General features: G+C 43.1%; 1 protein-coding gene across 1 annotated transcript in view; it reads left to right on the top strand.

Annotated features, from left to right (window-relative positions):
* BANK1 (B cell scaffold protein with ankyrin repeats 1) overlaps positions 1-25,632 on the top strand; it is an 857,480-nt gene that overhangs the window by 818,951 nt on the left and 12,897 nt on the right. Inside the window, exons 16-18 of the mRNA XM_073639073.1 lie at positions 8,918-8,981; positions 10,096-10,125; positions 14,714-14,787. Coding sequence (XP_073495174.1) covers positions 8,918-8,981; positions 10,096-10,125; positions 14,714-14,787 — 168 coding nt within the window. The remainder of the gene's footprint in view (positions 1-8,917; positions 8,982-10,095; positions 10,126-14,713; positions 14,788-25,632) is intronic.

The raw sequence follows: 25,632 nt of genomic DNA, 5'->3' as shown, positions 1-25,632 counted from the left end.
CCTTCGCTGGGGACAAGACTGTCATAAAACCTGCCTGGTTCCCGTCCATCCCGTCCGTCCCTCTCCTACCCCAGCTAATCTACCTGGACTTCCGATTCCTTATTGGTCTTATGCAGATGTCTTTAATAAAAAGGAGGCAGAGACATTACCACCACATAGACCATACGACTGTCCCATCGATCTGCTACCCGGTACTACTCCTCCCCGTGGGCGTATCTATCCTTTATCCGCTGCTGAGACCCGGTCAATGTCCGAATATATTGAGGAGAATCTGGCCAGAGGATTCATCCGGAAATCTACCTCCCCGGCGGGAGCAGGCTTCTTTTTCGTCAAAAAGAAGGACGGCTCTCTCCGTCCCTGTATAGACTATAGAGGCCTAAACCTGATCACGGTGAAGAATAAGTACCCCCTTCCGCTCATTCCAGAATTATTTGATCGTCTGAGGGGGGCTAGGATCTTCACCAAACTGGACCTTCGTGGGGCGTACAACCTGGTTCGTATTCATCAGGGGGATGAATGGAAGACGGCATTCAACACCCGGGACGGCCACTATGAATACCTGGTAATGCCCTTTGGTCTCTGTAACGCTCCTGCCGTCTTTCAAGAGTTGGTCAATGACATCTTCCGGGACCTTCTCTACTCCTGCGTAGTGGTGTACCTGGACGACATCTTGGTCTTCTCTCCGGATCTCCAGACTCACCGGAGGGACGTTCGTCAGGTCCTGCTCAGGCTAAGGCAGAACCATCTCTACGCTAAATTTGAGAAGTGCCTCTTTGAGCAGACCTCGCTTCCGTTTCTGGGCTACATTATCTCTCAGACCGGCCTACAAATGGATCCTGAGAAACTGTCTGCCATCGAGAAATGGCCCCGACCGGAGGGGTTGAAGGCCATTCAGCGATTCCTGGGCTTCGCCAACTACTACCGCCTCTTCATACCACACTTCTCTTCCCGGACGGCCCCAATTTCTGCGCTCACCCGTAAAGGTACTAATCCCAAAGAGTGGCCACCCGAAGCAGAGGAGGCCTTTCTTTCCCTTAAACAGGCCTTCTCTTCCGCCCCGGTGCTGCATCGCCCAGATGGCAACAAGCAGTTCTTCCTGGAAGTTGACGCCTCCTCCTCTGGAGCCGGAGCGGTACTTACTCAAAAATCATCTTCCGGGAGGATGGTAACTTGTGGCTTCTTCTCTAAACTCTTCTCCTCCTCTGAGCGCAACTATTCCATAGGAGACCGAGAGTTATTGGCCATCAAACTGGCATTGGAGGAGTGGCGTTACCTGCTCGAGGGGGCTCTTCACCCGGTAATAATTTACACTGACCACAAGAACTTGGCTTACCTCCAGCATGCCCAGAGACTTAACCCGCGCCAAGCCCGGTGGTCCTTGTTTTTTGCTCGTTTTGATTTTGTCCTTCATTTTCGCCCGGCTGACAAAAACGTCAAGGCGGACGCCTTGTCTCGATCCTTTCTGGTGTCTGATCTCGAGGAGGTTCCGAAACATATCATCGATCCCGCCAGAGTAATGCAGGTGGCTCCCGTGAGTCTAAATCGTCTTCCTCCTGGTAAGACGTTCGTACCAGTACCTGATCGGGAGAAGATCCTACACTGGGGTCATTCGTCTAAACTAGCTGGCCACGCCGGTCAGAAAAAGACCCTCCAGCTTATTACCCGGCACTACTGGTGGCCTAACCTGCACAAGGATGTAATAGACTTTGTTTCTGCCTGTGTGTCCTGCGCCCGCAACAAAGTTCCGAGACACCTGCCGGCCGGCCGCCTCCTACCTCTGCCAGTACCTGCTGCCCCCTGGCAGCATATAGCGATGGACTTCATTACTGATCTGCCCGTCTCTGCCGGTTGTACGGTCATTTGGGTGGTCGCTGACCGCTTCTCCAAGATGGCTCACTTCATTCCACTGCCAGGTCTTCCGTCTGCACCCGAGCTGGCTAAAGACTTTATCCGCCACATCTTCCGTCTTCATGGCCTGCCCCGTCACATCGTGTCGGATCGTGGGGTACAGTTCACTTCCCGTTTCTGGAGAGCCACTTGTAAATTGCTGGACGTCACCCTGGACTTCTCCTCCGCTTACCACCCACAGTCTAATGGTCAAGTGGAGCGGATCAATCAGAACCTGACCAGTTACCTTCGGCACTTCGTTAATGCCCACCATTCTGACTGGGTGGATCTCCTGCCATGGGCCGAATTCTCGTACAACAATCACGAGAGCGAGTCTTCCTCCAAATCCCCGTTTTTTGTAGTCTACGGTCAGCATCCTCGGATCCCGTTTCCCGTCTCCACCTCGGCGGACAATCCGGCTGCGGAATCTCTTGTTAACAAATTTTCCTCCATATGGGAGAGTACTCGGTCCGCACTCCTTCTGTCATCCGAGCGTATGAAAAGACACGCTGACAAAAAACGTCTGGACCCTCCTCAATTCCGCCCTGGGGATAAAGTCTGGCTCTCGTCCAAATATGTCCGGCTCAAGATCCCTTCCTATAAGTTAGGGCCTCGGTTCATCGGCCCACTGGAGGTCATCAGTCAGATCAACCCGGTGGCCTATAAATTGAAACTCCCGGCCAACTTACGGATCCCTAACTCCTTCCATGTATCTCTCCTCAAACCTGTGGTACTTAACTCTTTTTCCAAGTCTACAGGTACGCCTCCTGCTCCGGTTTCTGCTGAGGACGAGTTTGAGGTAGAGAACATTCTTGCCACCAAAAGGGTAAGAGGAAAGACCTTTTTTCTGGTAGATTGGAAGGGGTTTGGTCCTGAGGAGAGAACGTGGGAGCCCCGGGAGAACATCCATGCCCCTCTCATCCTAGCTAAATTTCTGTCTGGCCTAAAAAAGGGGGGGCCTAAAGGGGGGGGTACTGTAGTGCCGGCGTCCCTGCCCTCTGCTAGGCAGGGACGCTGCTCCCCTCACCGCTCTGCTCCGTGCCCGGCTTCCTCCCCCCGCTCTGCTGTCAGCGCGCGCTCCGTCCCGGCGTCCTCCTCCTGCTCTGCTCTCAGCGCGCGCTCCTTCCCGGCCCCTGTGCTTAGGGCGCGCGCACGCGCGCTCCCCTCCTCTTAAAGGGGCCGCGCGCGCCGCCCTAAAGAGTCCCCGGCCAATGGCCGGAGGACTTCATCATATATAAGGCACCTCCTCCAAAATGGAGGTGCCCGAGCAATGTTGTTTGCACCTGTGTCTCACCTGTGCTTCAGCCCTCAGGTCCCGTTGCCAGTTACCTGCCAGTTTCCTGCCAGTTACCTGCCAGTTACCTGCCTGATTCCTGCCTGAATACTTGTTACCTGTCTGCCAGTCTGAGGTCCGACGGTCTGCCTTACTACTCCTGTCAGTCTGTCTAAAGGACCAGCCTGCCCGCTCACCTGGGAGCGCATATCAGCTACCTGCCTGCTTGCCTGAGGTCCGACGGTCTGCCTTACTACTCCGGTCAGTCTGTCTATGGACCAGCTTGCCCGCTCACCTGGGAGCGCTTCTCCGTTATCTGCCTGCTTGCCAGCCCGGAGGCTCCGTTGTCACGTGCTGTGACCACCAGCTATCTCAGAGACTCTTGCCCGCTCACCTGGGAGCGCATCTCCGTTACCTGCCTGCTTGCCAGCCCGGAGGTCCCGTTGTCACGTGCGGTGACCATCAGCTATTCCAGAGACTCTTGCCCGCTCACCTGGGAGCGCTTCTCCGTTACCTACCTGCTTGCCAGCCCGGAGGTTCCGCCGTCACGTGCCGTGACCACCTGTTATTCCAGAGACTCTCGCTTGCTCATCTGGGAGCACACATCTACCATCTGCCTGCTAGCCTACCCGGAGGCTCTGCCATCACAGGTCGTACCTACCCTTTACCCAGAGACTGCCCTGATCACTTGCCGTATCTCCCTGTCCGTTCATCCAGAGACTGCCACCCGCTCCCTTACAAGGGCCGCCCCCTTGTATAGTAGCTCAGAGGTTCCGCCTCCCAGACCCGTTACAGCAAGAAGCTAAAGGAAAACTGTCAGCAGGATTAACCCCCCTAAGCCATCTATAAAGGCATGTAGATCTTAGGAAGCTAAATAAAATGATACCTTGATATCTGTGATTCGATGTCTTATTCCAGAGAAATCCACATTTTTCTTATGTGTAAATGAGCTGTTCAGGACTATGGGCCACACACTTATCTACATGAGAATCTGCCTTCAAAGCTTACATTAAATAAAAGGGGGAGTTACTAGTGTGATATGTAATGGCTGTGCTCTGCTTTTCTGATCTCACTGCTGAGCTGTGTGTGATTATACCTGACACATCTGCAGGTTCCTCTTTTGTGCGTCACACAAAATAGTTAATAAATAACATTTCCCACATGTCTTCTTTACATCAGCACAATATTGGAAACAATTTTTTTTTTTTGTTAGGAAGTTATAAGGATTAAAAGTTGACCAGCGATTTCTAATTTTTCAAGCAAAATTTACACAATCATTTTTTTAGGAACCACATCACATTTGAAGTGACTTTGAGGGACCTTTATGACAGAAAATACCCAAAAGTGACACTATTCTAAAAACCGCACCCCTCAAGGTGCTCAAAACAACATTCAAAAAAGTTCATTAACCCTTCAGATGCTTCACAGGAACTTTTGGAATGTGGAGGAAAACAATGAACATTTAACTTTTTTTTTCACAAAAACTTTACTTAAGATCAATTTTTTTTATTTTCGCAAGGGTAACAGGAAAAAATGGACCCCAAATTTGTTGTTCAATTTCTCCTGAGCAAGCTAATACCCCATATGTGGGGGAAAACCACTGTTTGGGTGCACGGCAGGGCTTGTAAGGGAAGGAGTACCATCTGACTTTTTGAATGTAAAATTTGCTGGAATAATTAGCTGATGCCATGTCACATTTGGAGACCCCCTGATGTGCCTACACAGTGGAAACCCCCCACAAGTAACACCATTTTGGAAACTAGACCCCTCAGGGAACTTATCTACATGTGTGGGGAGCACCTTGAACCCCCTGGTGCTTCACAGAAGTTTATAACATTGAGCAGCAAAAATAAAATTTTCATATTTTTCCCACAAAAAAATGTATTTTAGCCCCAAATTTTGCATTTTCACAAAAGTAACAGGAAAAATTGCACCATAAAATGTGCTGTGCAATTTCTCCTGAGTAAGCCGGTACTCAATATGTGGGGGAAAAACACTTTTTTTGGGAGCACGGCAGGGCTCAGAAGGAAAGGAGTACCATTTGACTTTTTGAATGTAAAATTTGCTAGAAAAATTAGTGGACGCCATGTTTCATTTGGAGAGCCCCTGATGTGCCTAAACAGTGGAAAACCCCTCACAAGTGACCCCATTTTGAAAAATAGACCCCTCAAAGAATTTATTTAGATGTGTAGTGAGCACATGGAACCCACAAGTGCTTCACAAAATTTTACAATGTGGATCTGTGAAAATGAAAAAAATATATTTTTCCCCCAAAATGTTTTAGCCCCAAATTGTTTCATTTTTACAAAGATATCAGGAGAAAATGGACCCTAAAATTTGTTGTGCAATTTTTCCTGTGTATGCCGATACCCCATATGTGGTCAAACCTACTTTTGATGCACATTGCAAAGCTCAGAAGGGAAGAAGCACCATATTGGAGTTCAGATTTTGCTGGACTAGTTTGAGAGTGCCATGTCACATTAGCAGAGCCATTGAGGTGCCAGAACAGAAGAGACCCCATTTTACGAACTACACCTCTCAATGAATTGATCTATTCGTCTAGGGGTGCAGTGATCATATTGACACCACGGGTGAGTCACAGAATTTTATACCATTGGGCAGTTAAGAAAAAAGTAATTAAATTTTTACCACCAAAATGTTGTTTTAGTCCTAGATTTTACATTTTTACACTGAGAAATGGGTAAAAATGCCAAAATTTCTGCTGGATGTAGAAATACCCCATATGTGGCTGTACATTACTGCTTAGGCACTTGGCGAGATTCGGGAGTGAAGGAGCACTATTTGCCTCCTGGAGCGCAGATTTTTCTAGAATAGTATGCGGACTCCATATACGGAGCTCCTAAGTGCTAGAATATCAGAATTCCCCTCAAGTGACCTAATTTTGGAAATTATGCCCATTTGGGAATTTATCTACAGGTGTAGTGACGATTTTGACTCCATGGGTGTTTTCCAGAAACAAGCAGCAGTGGATGTTGCTAAATGAAAATTGCAAACTGCCATTGTAGTGAACAGTACATTAAAGTGACCAGTGCGTTGTGCCCAGCTCATGATTCTGGAGACACTCACCTGTAAATTAGGCTACAGAAATGCCAAACATGTGGACGCTAACTGTGGTTTATGCACACACTGAAACTCAGAAGGGAGAGGGGCATTTGGATTTGGGAGTGCAAAAATTGCTGAATTTCTTTTGGGGGGCAAGGAACCATAGCGCTTTTCCAGAGCCTTTGTGCTGCCAGTAACATGGAAGCCCCTATATTTCCATTGACAGATGATGGACCTGAATGGGGACTTGCTTTTTTTGTGGCTTGATTTGAAGCTTAGTAAAATTTTACTTAACATTTTGGATCAAATTTATCCGGCGCTCTTCGCTGAGCACTTATATCGGTGTTGCCATCTAAATCTCAGAACGACGTGATTCAGATGAAACCCCCGAGGGATTCATTCACTATAATGAGGCAGCATAGTTACTCTGGACCCTGTCTAGCGTCTGTTCAGCGTTGTCCTTTTCAGAAGTGCACAAAACTGTGGCTGACGGCACTTTTATACCTGCTTAAACAGGCGGACACTGCCAGATCACAGGCTAGACAGCATCCACAATGCCCCCATCTGCCTCATTATAGGGAATCTTGCATCGGGATTCCATCTGAATCATGTATTTCAGTGGTTTACAAGGAAAACCCAAGTGTAAACGCTTAGTGCAGAGCGCAAGATAAATGTGCGCCGACCCTTACGATCTTTGGAAGGCAGAATGAACAAATCAATAGCAGGTGAAGAATTGGTTTCATAAACTTTATTCTTTGGATCAGTGTGATTTTTTGTGGGATGAGTTGACATTTTTATTGGTACCAATTTTGGGCACGTGACATTTTTTGATCGCTTTCTATTCTGATTTTTGGGAGGCATAATGAACAAAAACCAGCAATTCAGCAATTAGTTTTTTTGTTGTTTTTTATATGCCTCTCTGCCTGTGGTAAAATTGATAAAGCGGCTTTATTTTTTGGGTCAGTAGGATTACAGCGATACCACATTTATATTGTTTTTTTATGTTTTGGCGCTTTTACACAATAAAAACTATTTTATAGAAAAAATAATTGTTTTTGAATCACTATATTCTGAGAGCTATAACTTTTTTATTTTTCTGCTGATAGAGCTGTATGGCAGCTTGTTTTTTGCAAGGCAAGATGTTATTTTCAGAGTAGTATTTATGGGTACAATATATCTTATTTTTTTAATTGTGATTTTTTTTTTAGACATTTTAACTAATGTTTTTTCACTTTTTTTTACTTTTTTACTTTATTCCACAATGAGACTTTCACTTTTTTCAACCTGATCACTTATAAAGCATAGAGATGCAGGAGCATTCCTATGCCTTATAAACTGTCAGTTCTGCCTGACAAAGTTGCTAGACCATGCACTGCGCATGATCTAGCAACTTTGCCAGCTCTGGTGACCCGGATGTCGTCATGATGACATCGGGTCATGATGGCAATGATTGGGCCCTGCGATGACATTGCAGGGTCTTTGATCCAAGGGCAGAGAGGCTTTTTTCCCTCTGCCTGCACGCTAAATGCTGTGATTGCAGCAATCGCAGCATTTAGCAGGATTAAAGTGCTGGGAGCTGTGCGGGCTCTGCTTCTGGCACTGAGTCCCGGGTGCCAGCTCTCAGAATCAGCTGACACCCGGCGGCAATTGCATGCCCACAGCCCTCTGTGCATGGGCGATCGCCATGATATACATATACTGCATCAGTTGGGAAGTCCTTCCCGACGATGACACATATGTACAGAAAATGTTGAGAAGGGATTAAAAAATGTTTGGCAACATTACTCTTGAAATCTTCACAGAGGCCATTGGGGCTACTATAGATTTATATTTCTTACGCTTTTAGTAGGAGATTTCTGCAAGTCTCAGCAGAGGCAGGATTACATTGACATAGCTGATAGCACAGGATCCACCAATCACAATAGATGATATCACAGCTCCCCCTGCTACCTTTCCTTCACAATGACTTTTGCACATGCTCATTATATGCTTCAATACAAAAAATTTGATCAAAGTATTTTCATTGTGGCTATGTAAATGTGTTGAAACAGACAGAAATTAGATAATTCAGTGTCCAGGTCCCTTGCTCCATTGATAAATTCTGTGCTTGATCGGTAGGGCCTCTCACAAGGCCCAAAAACAGTAGAATATCCAAGAATTCTGAGGCAAAACAGGATAATCTTTAAAAAATTAGATCTCTGTACCATAAAATGAAAAAATCACAATAATAAGAAGATAGGCAACGTTTTGGCCATATCTGGCTTTTCTTAAGAATCAAATTACAGCTGTGAATTTAGAAGTTAGAGTTAAAAAAAAGTCTAAGTGGTCAATGTAGAAATTGGAAGATATCTATTTTTTTATTTTTAATACAGATTGGGATACGAGAAAAACATTGTTGAAATGTAAAAAAAGATACTTTCTACAGGTCATTTTCTGATGATAGCTTCACTTTATAGCATGAATTCACGTTTCAAATCTTTTGACATGGCAATGACACTTTTTCTCATTTCGCTTTTAGTTTGCTTCTATTTGTCCATTCTATAAATCTGATCTAGTTAAATTACTTAAACAAGAAATTCAATGATGCTTTTATTATACTTTGAAGTTAATGTACTATGCATTATGTGTTACATTTTATTTACATTCATTCATTGAAGACAAAAATATGAAAAACTGAACTTATTTTTTATATAGAAAAAGCTGCAGCAGTTGCGTGATAATATTATTGGAGATAAAACAGATGATGAAAGAGTTTATGGTAAGCTTAACATTATAAAAAAAACATTATATATGTAACATTATAAAAAAAAAAGATCCACTCTGAAATTTTACAAAGATTTTACAAATTATTATGCTACCCATGTAACAACAAAAAAATTGAGCTGGACTATAAGCTGGTATAAGTGCAAAGTGTAAGAGCATGTTCACACTGTGGCTATTTCATAGACAAATCCCTAGAAAAAAAAAGTACAAAAAAAAAAGGACCATGTACCCGACAGCGAATAAATCAATAAACGGTAATAGTACATGTAAATAACATACTTAGTTAATGCTATTTTGATTTTAAAAAAAAAAAGCTTAAAAGCCATTCCACCAGCGTCATGGTGTACCCATTGGGACAGCCCTAACCTGTCTCTAGTATTAAAACCTTACCGTGTGTCAAACAACATCAATGTGAATAAGGGCAGAGCAGGACAGGGCCAGACTGAGACACCCATCCATGGGAAGCTCTAAAGATGGAATACTTTGCTAAAAAAGCTAAGTAGCTAAGTCCTGGAGTGGCCTAGCCAGTCTCCAGATCTAAACCCTATAGAAAACCTTTGGAGGGAGTTGAAAGTCCGTGTTGCCCAGCGATAGCCCCAAAACATTACTGCTCTAGAGGAGATCTGCATGGAGGAATGGGCCAACATACCAGCAACAGTGTGTGCCAACCTTGTGAAGACTTACAGAAAACGTTTGACCTCTGTCATTACCAACAAAGGACATATAACAAAGTATTGAGATGAACTTTTGTAATTGACCAAATACTTATTTTCCACCAAAATTTAAAACAAATTTCTTTCCAAATCAGACAATGTGATTTTCAGGATTTGTTTTCTCATTTTGTCTCTCATAGTTGAGGTCTACCTATGATGTCAATTACAGGCCTCTCTCATCTTTTTAAGTGGGAGAACTTGCACAATTGGTGGCTGACTAAATACTTTTTTGCCCCACTGTAACATCTGCATGTCATAAAGCCATGTCATAATCCTAAAGAAAAGTATAAACATAAAATCACGACTGATAACAAAAAGAGTATACATTATCTAGGAAATTATTACATTTTAATCAGCTTATTGTCAAATTTATTCATCTGCATTTTGTTTCAACAGATAAGATTACTATTGTCCATCAACCAAATGGTAAGTCTAAAAATAATATAAACCTATTCTCTTCCCCAGTGGCCCAGCACTGACCCTGTTTGGTCACGTGTCTTACAAGTGGCATGATTGCTCCCATTGCTGAGTGGTGATGACAATAATATGACATGTTAATGCTGTGGCAACTGCAGACAAAGACTTGGAGCGCTGCAGGAGGGTCGGAGCTGGATTACTGGGGAAAGAGAATAGGTAAGTAATGATGGTTTTTGTTATTCTACAATATTGCCTTTTTAAAATAATTTCTTTCTTGGAAAATCTACAACAGGAACTTCCAGTTCAGTTGTCACAAGTCAAGTCTGTTTCAGGCTGTGTGCCTACTATGCGTTTTTCAAGCATTTTTGCCGCGGAATTTCCGCAGCGAAAACGCTTAAAAAATGCTTGGTAATACATGTCCCATGGCCCCCAATGATAATCCGCATGTGCTGTGCACATGCTGCAGAAATTTCCGCTGCGGATTATCATTGCGGAAAAATACGCAGCATGTCCATTAATTTTGCGGACACGCAGCGTAATCGCCACCATTGACTTGCATTGGACCGCGTGACATCCGCATCACTGCATCTGCACATGCAGATATCACACGGTTCAATGTGCGGATGGTACCTGGGTCTGGAGAAGAGAAGACTCTCATCCAGACCTGGGTACCATAGAACCTGTTAAAAAAAGAATTTAAAATAAAAAATAAAGATTATACTTACCTTCCGATGCCCTCCCGGTGTTTTCCCTCCTCTGTCTGGTCTGCTGTATGGGTCGCGGTGCTGTGAAGGACCTGCCAAGACGTCATTGAGTCATGTGACCTGTCACATGACTCAATGACATCACCGCAGGTCCTTCACACTACCGTGAACCGCCCAAGACACGGGACGCAGTGGAGAAAACACCGGGAGGACATCGGAAGGTAAGTATAATCTTTTTTTTTTATCATTCTTATTCTTTTTTCTTTAACTAACTTGGTCATATAAACTGGCATGGATTTATAGCAGTGTGAACAAGTTGTCAAGCACTTTTCCAAGTGATGCTAAAATTGCTTGGAAAAGCGTTTGATAACCCGCATGCAGAAATGCATGCAAAAACGCTTGACAAATGCTTCTACCTGGCGGGAAAAACGCATGTAAAAACCGCATGCATTTTTCCTGCCAGGGAAAAGCGGAAAAAATATGCAGCATTTCTGCATCGTGGGCACATAGCCTTAGCTTCTATTACATGTCTTTTCTGTGTACGTCTATAGTGGAAGTAGTCCCTGGTTTCTGCTAGGAGGCTCTTTGTTGCAGATTCTTGCCTCGATTCATCATTGTCTTTGCCCTTTTTAAGCTAGATTTGTGCCTTTTTTTGTTTGCACCCAATTGATTATTTTTTTCTTTTTTGAAGTTTATTTTATATGTGCTCATCTGGTGTTTTTTGATTTCTACTTTTGCGCGGTTTCTAGCAATTTCAGATATTTTCGCTTGATAAAAGAATTTGCGCCTTTTTAAAAAATAAAAAAATAAAATACAATTTTTAAATTTTTTCGTGTCTTTTTGTTGCGTTTTTGCTTTGGCTTCAATGAGGACCCTTAACGTGGGTTGCAAGCTTGCATATCTTGGCCAAAACATCAAACAATACCTCATGCATATTATTTATATTTTACTGCACATTTTCCATTTTTATGCAGGATGCAGCCAAGCGCATCAGTTTTGGCCTTGTAAACTAGGGTGTATGTCCGGTGGGGTGCACTTATATACTGCTGGGCAGCCCGCCTAAGCTACTAGTACAGGCGTCACTAATAGGGTGTAAGCCAGACATTGTGCTCTACAGCTCTGTGACTTGAGCCTTATACAAGCCTTATCCGTGTGCCATTCTAATACTAGGCGACCACCCCCTCCATGAATTTGTAAGTGTGTGAGTGGTTGTTTCATTAGTATTTTGAACCTGTGCTGTATCTGCCTTTATCAAGGGGGGCTGCTGCATCATCTAAGTTCATTAGTTTTCTCACCTGTGTTGGTAAATCCAGCTGCCTTTTTTCATCTGTTTTTTTTTATTTTTTGTGTCCTTTTGCTGTGTTTTTGCATTTTAAAAAGTCACAAAATTTGGTGCAACTTCACTCTAGTCTCGCCTTGGTGTATTTTTGAGTCCGCCAGACTTTTGGGCCAATTTTTACGACTTTTGGCGTCAAAAGTTGCAAAAACAGTTCAGGACTGGAAGAAAGCCCATTTTTAACTTTACACCAAATTCATGTAAATTCAGCAACTAATACCAAAAGACAAAATAGGAAAGTGACTTAAAAAAAGGGCAAATGATGAATCAGGGCCCATGACAAAAACCGGACAGACCACATCTGGGAGCCGTATGTTGCCGATGGTGTCCATCATGTTACAGATTAGTCTCTGTGATGAATTCGTTTTTTTGTCACTAATACAGAACAAAGTAACAAAATTCATGACGCAAATGTGAACCCAGTCTAAAATCTCACCGCCACTGCTAATACGCTGAACACATAAATGATAAATGCGCTCATTTCAGCTATGACCTTTGTTCATTTTTATTACAAAATTTTGTGCTATAGATTTTCTGCCAACACACAGAAATAAGTCATAAATGTTATTACATTAAAGGAGTTGATTTATAAAATACATCAGCAAAAGATTTGACTGGTATAAAGTATCCCTATGGGAAATCCAAGTCCTTTAAATTAGATAGGCCATCGTATAGAATGCTATGAATTAAGACATACTAATAAAGCTGGGTCATTCAGTAACTAAACATTGTGGAATCACACATGGCAGGAGATCATTTTATTCCCATTTCTATGTTTGTATCATTGTCTTTTCTAAGAGAACCTTTACTCTGCAAATTGTAATACACAATGGCTAGAAAAAAGCTGATCTTATGTTTACAAGCAATGGGACCCAGGGAAATTGGTAGTCTGGTGAGGATCAGCTTACTTCAAAGGGGTTGTCTAAAGGAGACCTTTTAAAAGGAACCTGTCACCAGAAAAAATGATGTTAATCTGCAGATATGGGGTTAATCTGCAGGTTAACCCCATCACTCACCTGCCCGGCGCCTGCATGTAGCTGAACACTGCGGAGAAAAAATGTAACTTTATTCTCCCAATGCAGCATTCAGGTTTCATTCACTGGGGCGGCGCTGACGTGGGTTCAGTCACCATTCCGAGAATACAGAGCAGCGACTGTGACCGCTTGGGGTGCGGTTACATGCTACAGTTACGTGCAGGTGCCGGGCAGGTTAGTAAAGCTATTAACCTGCAGATTCTGTAGGTTAATAGCGTTTTTTCTGGTGACTAGTTCCCTTTAAGGTAATCATGTTAGAACAGTAATTCTTAAATCTGTACATAAGGTCCTCTTCTTGGAGAGCCTATAAAACCAACCCATCACTAATGTAACAGTGACAATTCTTGCTGTTTTCATTAGTGATTTTATTAGTGGAATTGAATTCTCAAATTTTGCAAAAAATCCGTGTTCTCCAGAAATGGACTTTTGCTTCTCGCAAATTTAGGAAAATGGCAGTTGGGACTATAGAAGGCCAGGAAATCAGCTAAAAAAATTAATACTCACCTACCTACTCACCTATCCCTCTGCCCTTGCAGTTTGCATCCAGTCCTCAGTTCCTCTTCTTTTCCCCTTCTCCTGTTGCACGCATTATCTTCAGAATCTTCACTGCAGGCCAGGTCTTCTGACTAATCAAAGCCTCGAATATCACAGTGTGGCGCACCGTCGAGCATTGTGACGTCAAAAGTGTCGCCAAAGGGTGCGCAGTCGAGTTTGAAGCCAGAACCTGAAATGGAAAAGGCTGGATAGAATGTGTGCATTGGGGGAAGGAGAAAAGAAGAGATGCAGAACATCGAACAAGGGATGCGGGTTGTGGGAAGAGCAAAACAGGTGAACAGTGAGTTAAGTATTAATATTTTTTTTTTGGTACAGGAAAAATATATCTTTGTACCGTGTAAGCCAGTAGATAGAAAAATATTTGCTCCAATATTTACGGCCACAACTGTTTTCTCCCCTTCCCATACTGATAGTTTTGCTTCAGGTCACTTGTTTTATTTACTACATTATTCCTGAGTCATGTTGTTTATAAATATGGGACTCTTCAGATATAGATATGTTAAACTTTGACTAATGAAAGACCTGAGTAGTCTCAAAAGCTTGCTGTTTATTACTATCTCTTCAGTTAGCTATTAAAATGTATCAACCACTAAAGACTCTCAAATTTTAATGTTGTTTTTTGTTATTTATGTTTTTTACACCTTATATTTATTTGCTCTGAGTTTTGGAGAAACTCACTGCATAATAAAAAACATCCAATTTGCAGAGAGTAGCTTCACTACAAATTTGCCGAATTCAGATCTAGGTAGATCTACTCATCTCCACTGTCCTGCATGGGACCCTACGAACTTCAACATTCCATTGAAACTTAGTGGTAACACTGTTCTTAGTCTTTTCTTAGGGATTTCGATCCATAGAATGATGATTATTAATAATTGGGAGAGAATCATATTCACACAAAATACTGAACTTGTTATTATAATCTTAATGGTATAAAAGATGATAAAATTATTGATTTCTCTTTTCAGCATTCCCTGGGAAGAAGAACACAACCTATGGGACGTTTGATAATAGCATCTACCAGAAGCCAAATAAACCAGGAGTATGTTTGTTTACTTTTCTCTTTCTTTCTTTCTTTCTTTCTTTCTTTCTTTCTTTCTTTCTTTCTTTCCTTAGAGGGGTTTTCCCACAAACAAAATTTCATTTTAATCAATGGCTGTGTCTGACCGTGTACAGAACATGGTCTGATCATATTACATCTCCTTGGCATGGGAGGAAGCAAAAGAGCATACAGATATTACAGCAGGGGATTGCAGTTGATTCTTTCTTTGAAGCAAAACATTGTTTAAAAACAGGCAGTGACATTTTTTAACTCACAGAAAGAATGCTCTGTGATCCCCTGCTGTAATGTCTGTATTGTCTTTTGCTTCCTCCTCTGCCCGGGAGATGTGGTATGATCAGACCATGTTCCATAAACGGTCAGACGCAAACATTACACAGGGGAACACTAATAGGATTATCTCAGCACAGGAACATTTTACTTAAACACATCCAATTGTGGAACTTATTATTATTCCAAGATTTATTGATTAAAGTTAACTTTCGCTTGTGGGAAAACCCCTTTAAATATGAAGATTGCTATAGAATAGATCAATAATTTTCTGTAATTGCAACATCCATACTTGTTATATCATCTGTATACTAACTATAAGACACGGTACATGATTCTGTAGACATGTCTGTTGTTTGCTTCTGATGAAAAAGTTTCAATGATAGAATTTTATTAGGAACTAGCTGTATTACCCGGCTACGCCCGGGTTAATAACTGCTGTTAGCAAAATAGAATGTGTTAACAAAAATTTATTCTCCACACAAAAAACACAAAACAAATAGATAGAAATGTAATTATTAAAAGTCAAAAACTAAGCTAATAGAAGCATTTCACAACATGTATTTCAACACCAGAGATATTCCACACAGATTTAACTAAATTGGCCAAGTAATGTGAAGTAATCTTCTACTCCTTATTCGAGAGCCTTTTGATAAACGACATTCTTAGTTCTTCCTTCAGGTGCAAACACAAACAGATTTTTGGCTGTTCCAACTCTTGAACAGGCCACATAAAGTTGACCATGAGAAAAGCATGGAGATTGTAAATCGAATCGAACTACTTTCAAGGACTGTCCCTGAGCTTTGTTGATGGACATAGCAAATGCCAGTCGAACAGGAAACTGGAGCCGCTTAAAATCAAAAGGCAAATCAGATGGAATGAGAGGAATTGTTGGAATGAAAACATCTTCTCCTGTGGCACATCCTGTCAAAACGGTTGCCTCAATTACATGTGGAAACAGGTTCTTAATCAAGAGTCTTGTTCCATTACACAGCTTTGGTGGATCCAAATTTCTCAATAGCAGAATAGGTGCTCCAGGTTTTAGAAAGAGGTTGTGAGGAGGAAGTCCTTGTGGCGCAAAGGAATTGAGGAACTCAGTTGGATAAAATAATGCTTGAGCAGGGTCTATTACAGTATCCACTGACTTGTAGGTTGTGCACACACCTGGAAGGAGATTTGAAGAAGCTCTTGTTTTCATGTCTGCAAGCCTCGCTTCCCTCTCCTCAGAAAGCTCATTGGCCCTTGAGGAAGCAGCTCTTGTTTTCATGTCTGCAAGCCTCACTTCCCTCTCCTCAGAAAGTTCATTTGCTCTTGAGGAAGCAGCTCTTGTTTTCATGTCTGCAAGCCTCACTTCCCTATCCTAAGAAAGTTCATTGGCTCTTGAGGAAGCAGCTCTTATTTTCATGTCTGCAAGCCTCGCTTCCCTCTCTTCAGAAAGTTCATTGGCCCTTGAGGAAGCAGCTCTTGTTCTCTTGTCTGCAAGCCTCGGTTCCCTCTGCTCAGAAAGTTCATTGGCTCTTGAGGAAGTAGCTGCTGTTCTCATGTGTGTCAGCCTTGTTTCTCGGTCTTCACATTTTTCATTGGCCCGTAATGCAGCTTTTCTTTTCGCATCAGCTGACATTCGTGCCATGAAATTCCTTTTCTTATGAGGCATTATTGTGGTAAAAATAGTCTGTAACTGGCAGTTTCTATATCCTCTCACATAGAAGTAATGTGACTGACATCAGCCTTTCCACCAACACACCCTAACTGACATCTTATTACCTTACACAAGCTTTTTTATACTGAGAATGTTCTTTGTTGCCTATATTAACCAATTACAGCTCAGATTAATTAACTGTAGCAAAATAGAAGCTGAGCTGTGATTAGTTGCTATTGGCAGCCTGATAAATATTTGTGAGATGAGTTTTGTGTGTGCTGAGGGTGGTATACGTGTTCAAGCACGTGGTAGTGTGTGGCGCATTTTGTGTGTGTGTTCATATCCCCGTGTGTGGTGAGTATGAGTATCCCATGTCGGGGCCCCACCTTAGCAACTGTATGGTATATACTCTTTGGCGCCATCGCTCTCATTCTTTAATTCTCCCTTGTTCACATGTGGCAGCTGTCAATTTGCCTCCAACACTTTTCCTTTCACTTTTTCCCCATTATGTAGATAGGGGCAAAATTGTTTGGTGAATTGGAACGAGCGGGGTTAAAATTTCGCCTCACAACATAGCCTATGACGGGGTCCAGACGTGTGACTGTGCAAAATTTTGTGGCTGTGGCTGTGACGGTGCAGATGCCAATCCCGGACATACACACATACATACATACTGTACATACATACACACACACACACACACACACACATTCAGCTTTATATATTAGATTGTGTATGCTGTCCCTCAAAACTTTCTTTAGTGGGATTAAATGGAAAGTTACTTTACTCACTTAACATACAGATTTATTTATGCAGAGTAATTAGAGACAGGCAGATTGATCCTTAGACGATACACTTCTAATTTTCTCAAATTTGCATGTCCCTGTAAATTCAAAGTCTCTTTGCGTTTTGATTTAAGAGGATTGCCAAAAAAATAAATGACTAGAGCTAGAGTTGGGCAAATATATTCTAGTGATATTGAATTCTACTCTATTTTTACAACAATCCGCATTCTCCAAATCCAGAATGCAGATTTTTTTAAATCCACGTTGGGATGAGATGAGGCTTGGCTGTGTGTAATCACCCAACATCTGCAGTGTAGAGTTCCAATGCGTGGGGACATCACACACCAGTCTGTGAGCCAGAAGCTGCAAACGCTGCTGAAACACAACAAGGGCGGCGGAAGCTGTAGCTGACTTTCTAAAATGGGCACACAGGCGGCGTACTTTAACAAGCAGATCTGGCAGCTCCGGGTAGGATTTGAGAAACTGCTGAACCACGACGTTAAGCACATAGGCCAGGCATGGTACGTGTGTGAGCTCGCCTCACCTCAAAGCCGCCACCAGGTTCCGGCCATTGTCACACACGACCATACCTGGCTGTAGGTTCAGCGGTGTGAGCCACAGATCTGCCTGCTCTTTCAGAGCCGTCCACAACTCTTCAGCATTATGCGGTTTTTCAGCTAAGCATATTAGCTTCATATTAGCTTCAGCACAGCCTGTTGCCGCTTGGCCGAGGCAGTGCTGTAGTGCTTCCAGCTTGTGACTCATGTGGTCATTTCGGAGAAGGAGGCTGAAGAGGCTGAGGAGGATGAGGTGCAGGAGCAGTAGATTGTGGGGACAACCCTGATTGACCTAGGGCCTGCAATCCTTGGCACACTGGGAGAAATAGTGGCGGCTGGGGACCGAGTACCGAGGGACGGCCGCTCCATCAGGTTGTGGAATGCTTCCGTCTCCATGAGCCTAAAAGGCAACATTTCGAGCGCAAGCTGTTGTGAAATGTGAGAATTTAGTAGTGTGGCCTGTGGGGCGTTGGCTGCATATTTGCGCTTGCGTTCCAAGGACTTGGGTATGGACAACTGAATGCTGCGCTGGGACAAGGACATGGACGTGCTTCCTGATGCTGCTACTTGAGAGTGTGCAACGACAGGTGCAAGGCAGGAGGTATCTTCGCATGCACCATGGACAGGGGATTGGCTTGCATGCACAACAGTGGAAGAAGCAATGGTGCCACCCGCAGACACTGTTCCTGGACCCTGGGGTTCGGCCCACAAAGTCAGGTGCTTTGCTGCCATGTGCCTGATCATGCTGGTGGTGGTCAGGCTGGTCGTTTTGCCACCCCTGCTGATGCTGGCCTGGCAGGTGGTGCAAATGGCCTTTTTGGGGTTATCGGCAGAGTCTTTAAAAAACAACCAGACTCGGGAAGACATAACAGTTGTACTGGCAACTTCCTTCGTGTTGGTGTTACGGGGAACGGTTGCCTGCCTTCTGTCTGCGGCCACCACACTGCTTCTTCCTGCCTGTTGGGGTGCTCAACCTCCCTCCCCCTGTGTGCTGCTGTCCTCACTCTGCATGTCCTCCTGCCAGATTGGGTCAGTTACTATATCATCCACCACCTCGTCTTCCACTTCCGCACCCTGATCCTCCTCCTGACTTTCTGGCAATTGTGTCTCATCATCGTCCACCTCTTGTGACACTTTCCCTCCGTCGCCTTCGTGTGACCGTGGCTGCTCAAATATTTGGGCATCGCTACACGCAATCTCCTCTTGCCCCGCTTCAAGTGGCCTGGGCGAGAGGCCCGCATCTATAAATGGAAAAGTGAACAGCTCTTCAGAGTGTCCAAGTGTGGGATCAGTTGTCTCTGGGCACTCGGCATGGTGGGAGGAAGAAGGATCAGTGTGAGGAATATGCGGTCCAGACTCACGGCTACTGAGACTAGACCGTGTAAAAGACAGGGTGGTGATGGTGGTGGCTAAGTGACTGGAAGCATTATCCGCTATCCAACCAACAACCTTTTGACACTGCTCTGGGTTACAATAGTGGTAATTTCGGCTTGCCCACGGCCTTGTCCTCGGCCTCTGCATGCACCATTACCATCACGTCCAGTTCCCCATCCCTTGCCACGTGGCTTGTCCATTTTAAATGGAGGACAGTATCTTCCACGCTCACTACAATAACTGAGTTTGGAGCAAACTTATATGTGATCTGTGTGATGGAGACAACAGAGTTTTAAATACCTGGACTGTAGGTAAGTAGTTTGAACAGCAAACTGCGGTGAATTGCTTCACTGACATACTAAAGGAAATTTTTAATGGAGGCCAGAAATGGCAGTATTTTCTGACAACGTATATGTGATCCGTGTGACGGAGAAAACAGAGTTTTAAATATCTGGCCTGTAGGTAAGTAGTTTGAACAGCAAACTGCTGTGAATTGCTTCACTGACACACTAGAGGAAATTTTTAATGGAGGCCAGAAATGGCAGTATTTTCTGACAACGTATATGTGATCCTTTTGACGGAGAAAACACAGTTTTAAATACCTGGCCTGTAGGTAAGTAGTTTGAACAGCAAACTGCTGTGAATTGCTTCACTGACACACTAAAGGAAATTTTTAATGGAGGCCAGAAATGGCAGCATTTTCTGACAATGTATATGTGATCCGTTTGACGGAGAAAACACAGTTTCAAATAACTGGATTTCTAGTGCTCTAATATGGAAAGGACCTGGCTGTATTCTGCTGTGCCAACAAGAAAATGGCGCAGAAAAAAACGGTGTTCTCTGGATTGCTTTTTAAGCAAATAATGAGGATTAATATCCAAAGAAAAGTATTCCTTGCCCCTGAGACCTGGGCCTTTGTATAGAAATATCTAACAGCAGCAGAAGGCAGAATTGGAATGGAGCCTCCGTCTGCTATATAATCTGTCCCTGACGCAGCAGCACCTCTCCCTACACAAGCAAATGGCACAGAAAAACGGTGTTCTCTGGATTGCTTTTTAAGCAAATAATAAGGATTAAGATCCAAAGAAAAGTATTCCTGGCCCCTGAGACCTGGGCCTTTGTATAGAAATATCTAACAGCTGTTATATACACTGCCTGCCTATACACCCTGCCTGACTGATATCTCTGCAGATGGATTAGTCCTCAGAAGGACTGTTTGTTAAAATGGATATGTGTAATGTACGGTTTTTTTACCTACTCTACCTAATACACAATTAAATCTCTCCCTGATGCAGCAGCAGCTCTCCATACACTGTCTGATCCGGAGTGACTGTGACAAGCATGGTGGTGCCAGGTCTGATAAACAGTACAGACCAAAAGTTTGGACACAGCTTCTCATTTAAAGATTTTTCTGTATTTTCATGACTTTGAAAATTGTACATTCACACTGAAGGCATCAAAACTATGAATTAACACATGTGAAATTATATACTTAACAAAAAAGTGTGAAACAACTGAAAATATGTCTTATATTCTAGGTTCTTCAAAGTAGCCACCTTTTGCTTTCATGACTGCTTTGCACACTCTTGGCATTCTCTTGATGAGCTTCAAGAGTTAGTCACCGAAAATGGTTTTCACTTCACAGGTGTGCCCTGTCAGATTTAATAAGTGGGATTTCTTGCCTTATAAATGGGGTTGGGACCATCAGTTGTGTTGTGCAGAAGTCAGGTGGATACACAGCTGATAATCCTACTGAATAGACTGTTAGAATTTGTATTATGGCAAGGAAAAAGCAGCTAAGTAAAGAAAAATGAGTGCCCATCATTACTTTAAGAAATGAAGGTCAGTCAGTCCGAAAAATTGGGCAAACTTTGAATGTGTCCCCAAGTGCAGTTGCAAAAACCATCAAGCACTACAAAGAAACTGGCTCACATGAGCACCGCCCCAGGAAAGGAAGACCAAGAGTCACCTCTGCTTCTGAGAATAAGTTTATCTGAGTCACCAGCCTCAGAAATCGCAGGTTAACAGCAGCTCAGAGTAGAGACCAGGTCAATGCCACACAGAGTTCTAGCAGCAGACACATCTCTACAACAACTGTTAAGAGGAGACTTTGTGCAGCAGGCCTTCATGGTAAAATAGCTGCTAGGAAACCACTGCTAAGGACAGGCAACAAGCAGAAGAGGCTTGTTTGGGCTAAAGAACACAAGGAATGGACATTAGACCAGTGGAAATCTGTGCTTTGGTCTGATGAGTCCAAATTTGAGATCTTTGGTTCCAACCACTGTGTCTTTGTGCGACGCAGAAAAGGTGAACAGATGGACTCTACATGCCTGGTTCCCATCATGAAGCATGGAGGAGGAGGTGTGATGGTGTGGGGGTGCTTTGCTGGTGACACTGTTGGGGATTTATTCAAAATTGAAGGCATACTGAACCAGCATGGCTACCAAAGCATCTTGCAGCGGCATGCTATTCCATCCAGTTTGCGTTTAGTTGGACCATCATTTATTTTTCAACAGGACAATAAACGCAAACACACCTCCAGGCTGTGGAAGGGCTATTTGACCAAGAAGGAAAGTGATGGAGTGCTACGCCAGATGACCTGGCCTCCACAGTCACCAGACCTAAACCCAATCGAGATGGTTTGGGGTGAGCTGGACCGCAGAGTGAAGGCAAAAGGGCCAACAAGTGCTAAGCATCTCTGGGAACTCCTTCAAGATTGTTGGAAGACCATTTCCGATGACTACCTCTTGAAGCTCATCAAGAGAATGCCACGAGTGTGCAAAGCAGTCATCAAAGCAAAAGGTGGCTACTTTGAAGAACCTAGAATATAAGACATATTTTCAGTTGTTTCACACTTTTTTGTTAAGTATATAATTCCACATGTGTTAATTCATAGTTTTGATGCCTTCAGTGTGAATGTACAATTTTCAAAGTCATGAAAATACAGAAAAATCTTTAAATGAGAAGGTGTGTCCAAACTTTTGGTCTGTACTGTACACCTGATGACGATGTGCGGCCAGCCAATCACTGTAATGCCCACAACCAACATGGTTACGGCATTACAGTGCATGGCAGGCAATCCCTGCATGTTCATTGGCTCTCTAAAGAGCGCCAAACATGCAAGGAGGGGACCCGAGTTCCTGCCCGAGCAACCCGGCGAGCACCAAGCAGTAGCGAGCATGCTCGCTCATCACTAGTGAAGACCAAAGAGCTGTCAAAGGACACCAGAAGCAAAATTGTAGCCCTGCACCAGGCTGGTAAGACTGAATCTCCATTAGGCAAGCATCTTGGTGTGAAGAAATCAACTATGGGAGCAATAATTAGAAAATGGAAGACATACAAGACCACTGATAATCTCCCTCGATCTGGGGCTCCACACAAGATCTCACCCCGTGGGGTGAAAATGACATCAAGAACGGTGAGCAAAAATCCCAGAACCACACGGGGGGACTTAGTGAATGACCTGCAGAGAGCTGGGACCAATGTTACACAGTCTACCATCAGTAACACACTACGCCGCCAGGGACTCAGATCCTGCAGTGCCAGACGTGTCCCCCTGCTTAAACCATTACATGTCTGGGCCCATCTGAAGTTTGCTAGAGAGCATTTGGATGATCCAGAAGAGTATTGGGAGAATGTCATATGGTCAGATGAAACAAAAGTAGAACTGTTTGGCAGAAACACAACTCGTCGTGTTTGGAGGACAAAGATTGCTGAGTTGCATCCAAAGAACACCATACCTACTGTGAAGCATGGGGGTGGCAACATCATGCTTTGGGGCTGTTTCTCTGCCAAGGGACCAGAATGACTGATCCATGTACATGAAAGAATGAATGGGGCCATGTATCGTGAGATTTTGAGTGCAAACCTCCTTCCATCAGCAAGGGTATTGAAGATGAAACGTGGCTGGGTCTTTCAGCATGACAATAATCCCAAGCACACTGCCAGGGTAATGAAGGAGTGGCTTCAAAAGAAGTATTTCAAGGTCCTGGAGTGGCCTAGCCAGTCTCCAGATCTAAACCCTATAGAAAACCTTTGGAGGGAGTTGAAAGTCGATGTTGCTCAGTGACAGCCCCAAAACATCACTACTCTAGAGGAGATCTGCATGGAGGAATGGACCAATATACCAGCAACAGTGTGTGCCAACCTTGTGAAGACTTACAGAAAAGGTTTGACATCTGTCATTACAAAAAAAGGATATATAACAAAGTATTGAGATGAACTTTTGTAATTGACCAAATACTTATTTTCCACCAAACTTTGAAACAAATTTCTTTCCAAATCAGACAATGTGATTTTCAGGATTTGTTTTCTCACTTTGTCTCTCATAGTTGAGGTCTACCTATGATGTCAATTACCGTCCTCGCTCATCTTTTTAAGTGGGAGAACTTGCACAATTGGTGGCTGACTAAATACCTTTTTCCCCACTATATATATACAGTATATATTTGTATATGGATATATGCAGTGTACAACTTGTGTAAAATGTAAAGAAAACAAAATTACAATGATTTGGAGATCCCTTATACCCATATTTTATTTACAACAGAACAGAGAACGCAGATCATTTCATTTGAAAACAATTAACTCATTTAGAAGTTGATGGCACAACACATCTCAAAAAGGTTGCAAAAGGGTTAACAAAAGCTAGAGGGTCAATTTTCAACTAAGTAACATGGCTGTTTATAAAAATAGCATTGTAGAGAGGCAGAGTATTTCAGAAGCAAAGATGGTCAGAGGTTCATGAGTTTATGAACAACTGTCTCAAAAAATTCTGAAACACTGTTCATCGTGCAACCCACGAATGCAAATTACAGCTCTATAATGCAAAGAAGAAGCCATATACTGTATTAACATAAACCAGAAATGCTGTTGTCTTCTCTGGGCCAAAGCTCATTTATAATAGATTGAGGAAAAATTAAAAACTGTTCAGTGGTCAGATTAATCACAAATTGAAATTATTTTTTGGAAACCATGGATGCTGTGTCCTGCGGGCTTAATAGGAGAAGGACAATCCAGCTTGTTATCAGTGCATAGCTCCAAACCTTGCATCTCTGATGATATGGGGTTGCATTAGTGCCTAGAGCATGGGCAGCTTACACATCTAAAATGGCACTATCAATGCTGTGCATTATAGAGAGGTTTTAAAAAAACATATAATCACACCCAAAACAACATCTATTTCAAGGAAGGCCTCTCATATTACACCAAGACAATGCTAAACCACATAATGTACCCATCATAACAGCATGGCTTTGCAGAAGAAGAGGTCGGGTGATGAGCTGTCCACCTGCAGTCTAAACCTTTCACCAACAGAAAACATTTGGCGCATTGTAAAACAAAAGATCCAATAAAGACACAGCTGAGCAGCTAGAATCCACAATTGGACAACATTCCTCTCCCAAAAATACCAAAACTATAGCAATTGGTCTCCTCACCTCTCAGACGTTTACAGACTGTTGTAAAAAGAAGAGCGGATGTTACATTATGGTAGACATTATGTCCTAATTTTTTTGAGATGTGTTGCTGTCATCATAGGTTTTTTTTCTATCAAATTAAATGGAAAAATTATAAACTTTCACCTTCTGATCTGTTTTCTATATATCTGTTGTGAATGAAATATGGCTATAAGAGATTTCCAAATCATTGCAGTCTTGTTTTCTTTATATTTTATACAGTGCCCTAACTTTTTTGGAATTGGAGTTATATATTGTAACAGGGTCACTGGTGTTATATGTGAGGGGAGGTATGTGTCACTATGGCTGCTAGCCTGTGTGAACTGAACCTATAACTTTTCCTTGGCATGTTATGTGTTGGGGGTGAAATCACCATTGGGAAGTCATTCACCCTACCCCTTGGGGTGTGGCTGAGCTAGGTTAAATGCTCAGTCACTATTTCTTTTCTGTTGTGTTTGTTTGGAAAGGCAAGACCTCCAGACTGGAAAGCCATAGCTTAGGAGGAGCTGAAGGCTGTGCTACAACCTTTGTGGGTGAACCCCACACTCCTATGGACTGTGTAACAGTTTACATTTTGTTTTGCCGTTATGTCAGGAAGGCTGTGTTTATTTTGCTGAATCTGCAGAGCTTTATGCCATACAATAAACCTGCAGAGGAAACCATGTCCTGAGACTACTTCTGAAAGCAGCCGAGGGAGTCGTCTTACCACGAGAGTGCATGCAAGATTCCAGAAACACATGTATCTG

The sequence above is a fragment of the Phyllobates terribilis genome, unplaced genomic scaffold, assembly GCF_046119375.1.
Source record: "Phyllobates terribilis strain yellow unplaced genomic scaffold, ASM4611937v1 Scaffold_1__5_contigs__length_1240528914, whole genome shotgun sequence".
Classification (NCBI taxonomy): Eukaryota; Metazoa; Chordata; class Amphibia; order Anura; family Dendrobatidae; genus Phyllobates; species Phyllobates terribilis.
The sequence above is the reverse complement of the archived record's forward strand: the minus strand, read 5'-3'. Positions and strand labels throughout refer to the sequence as shown.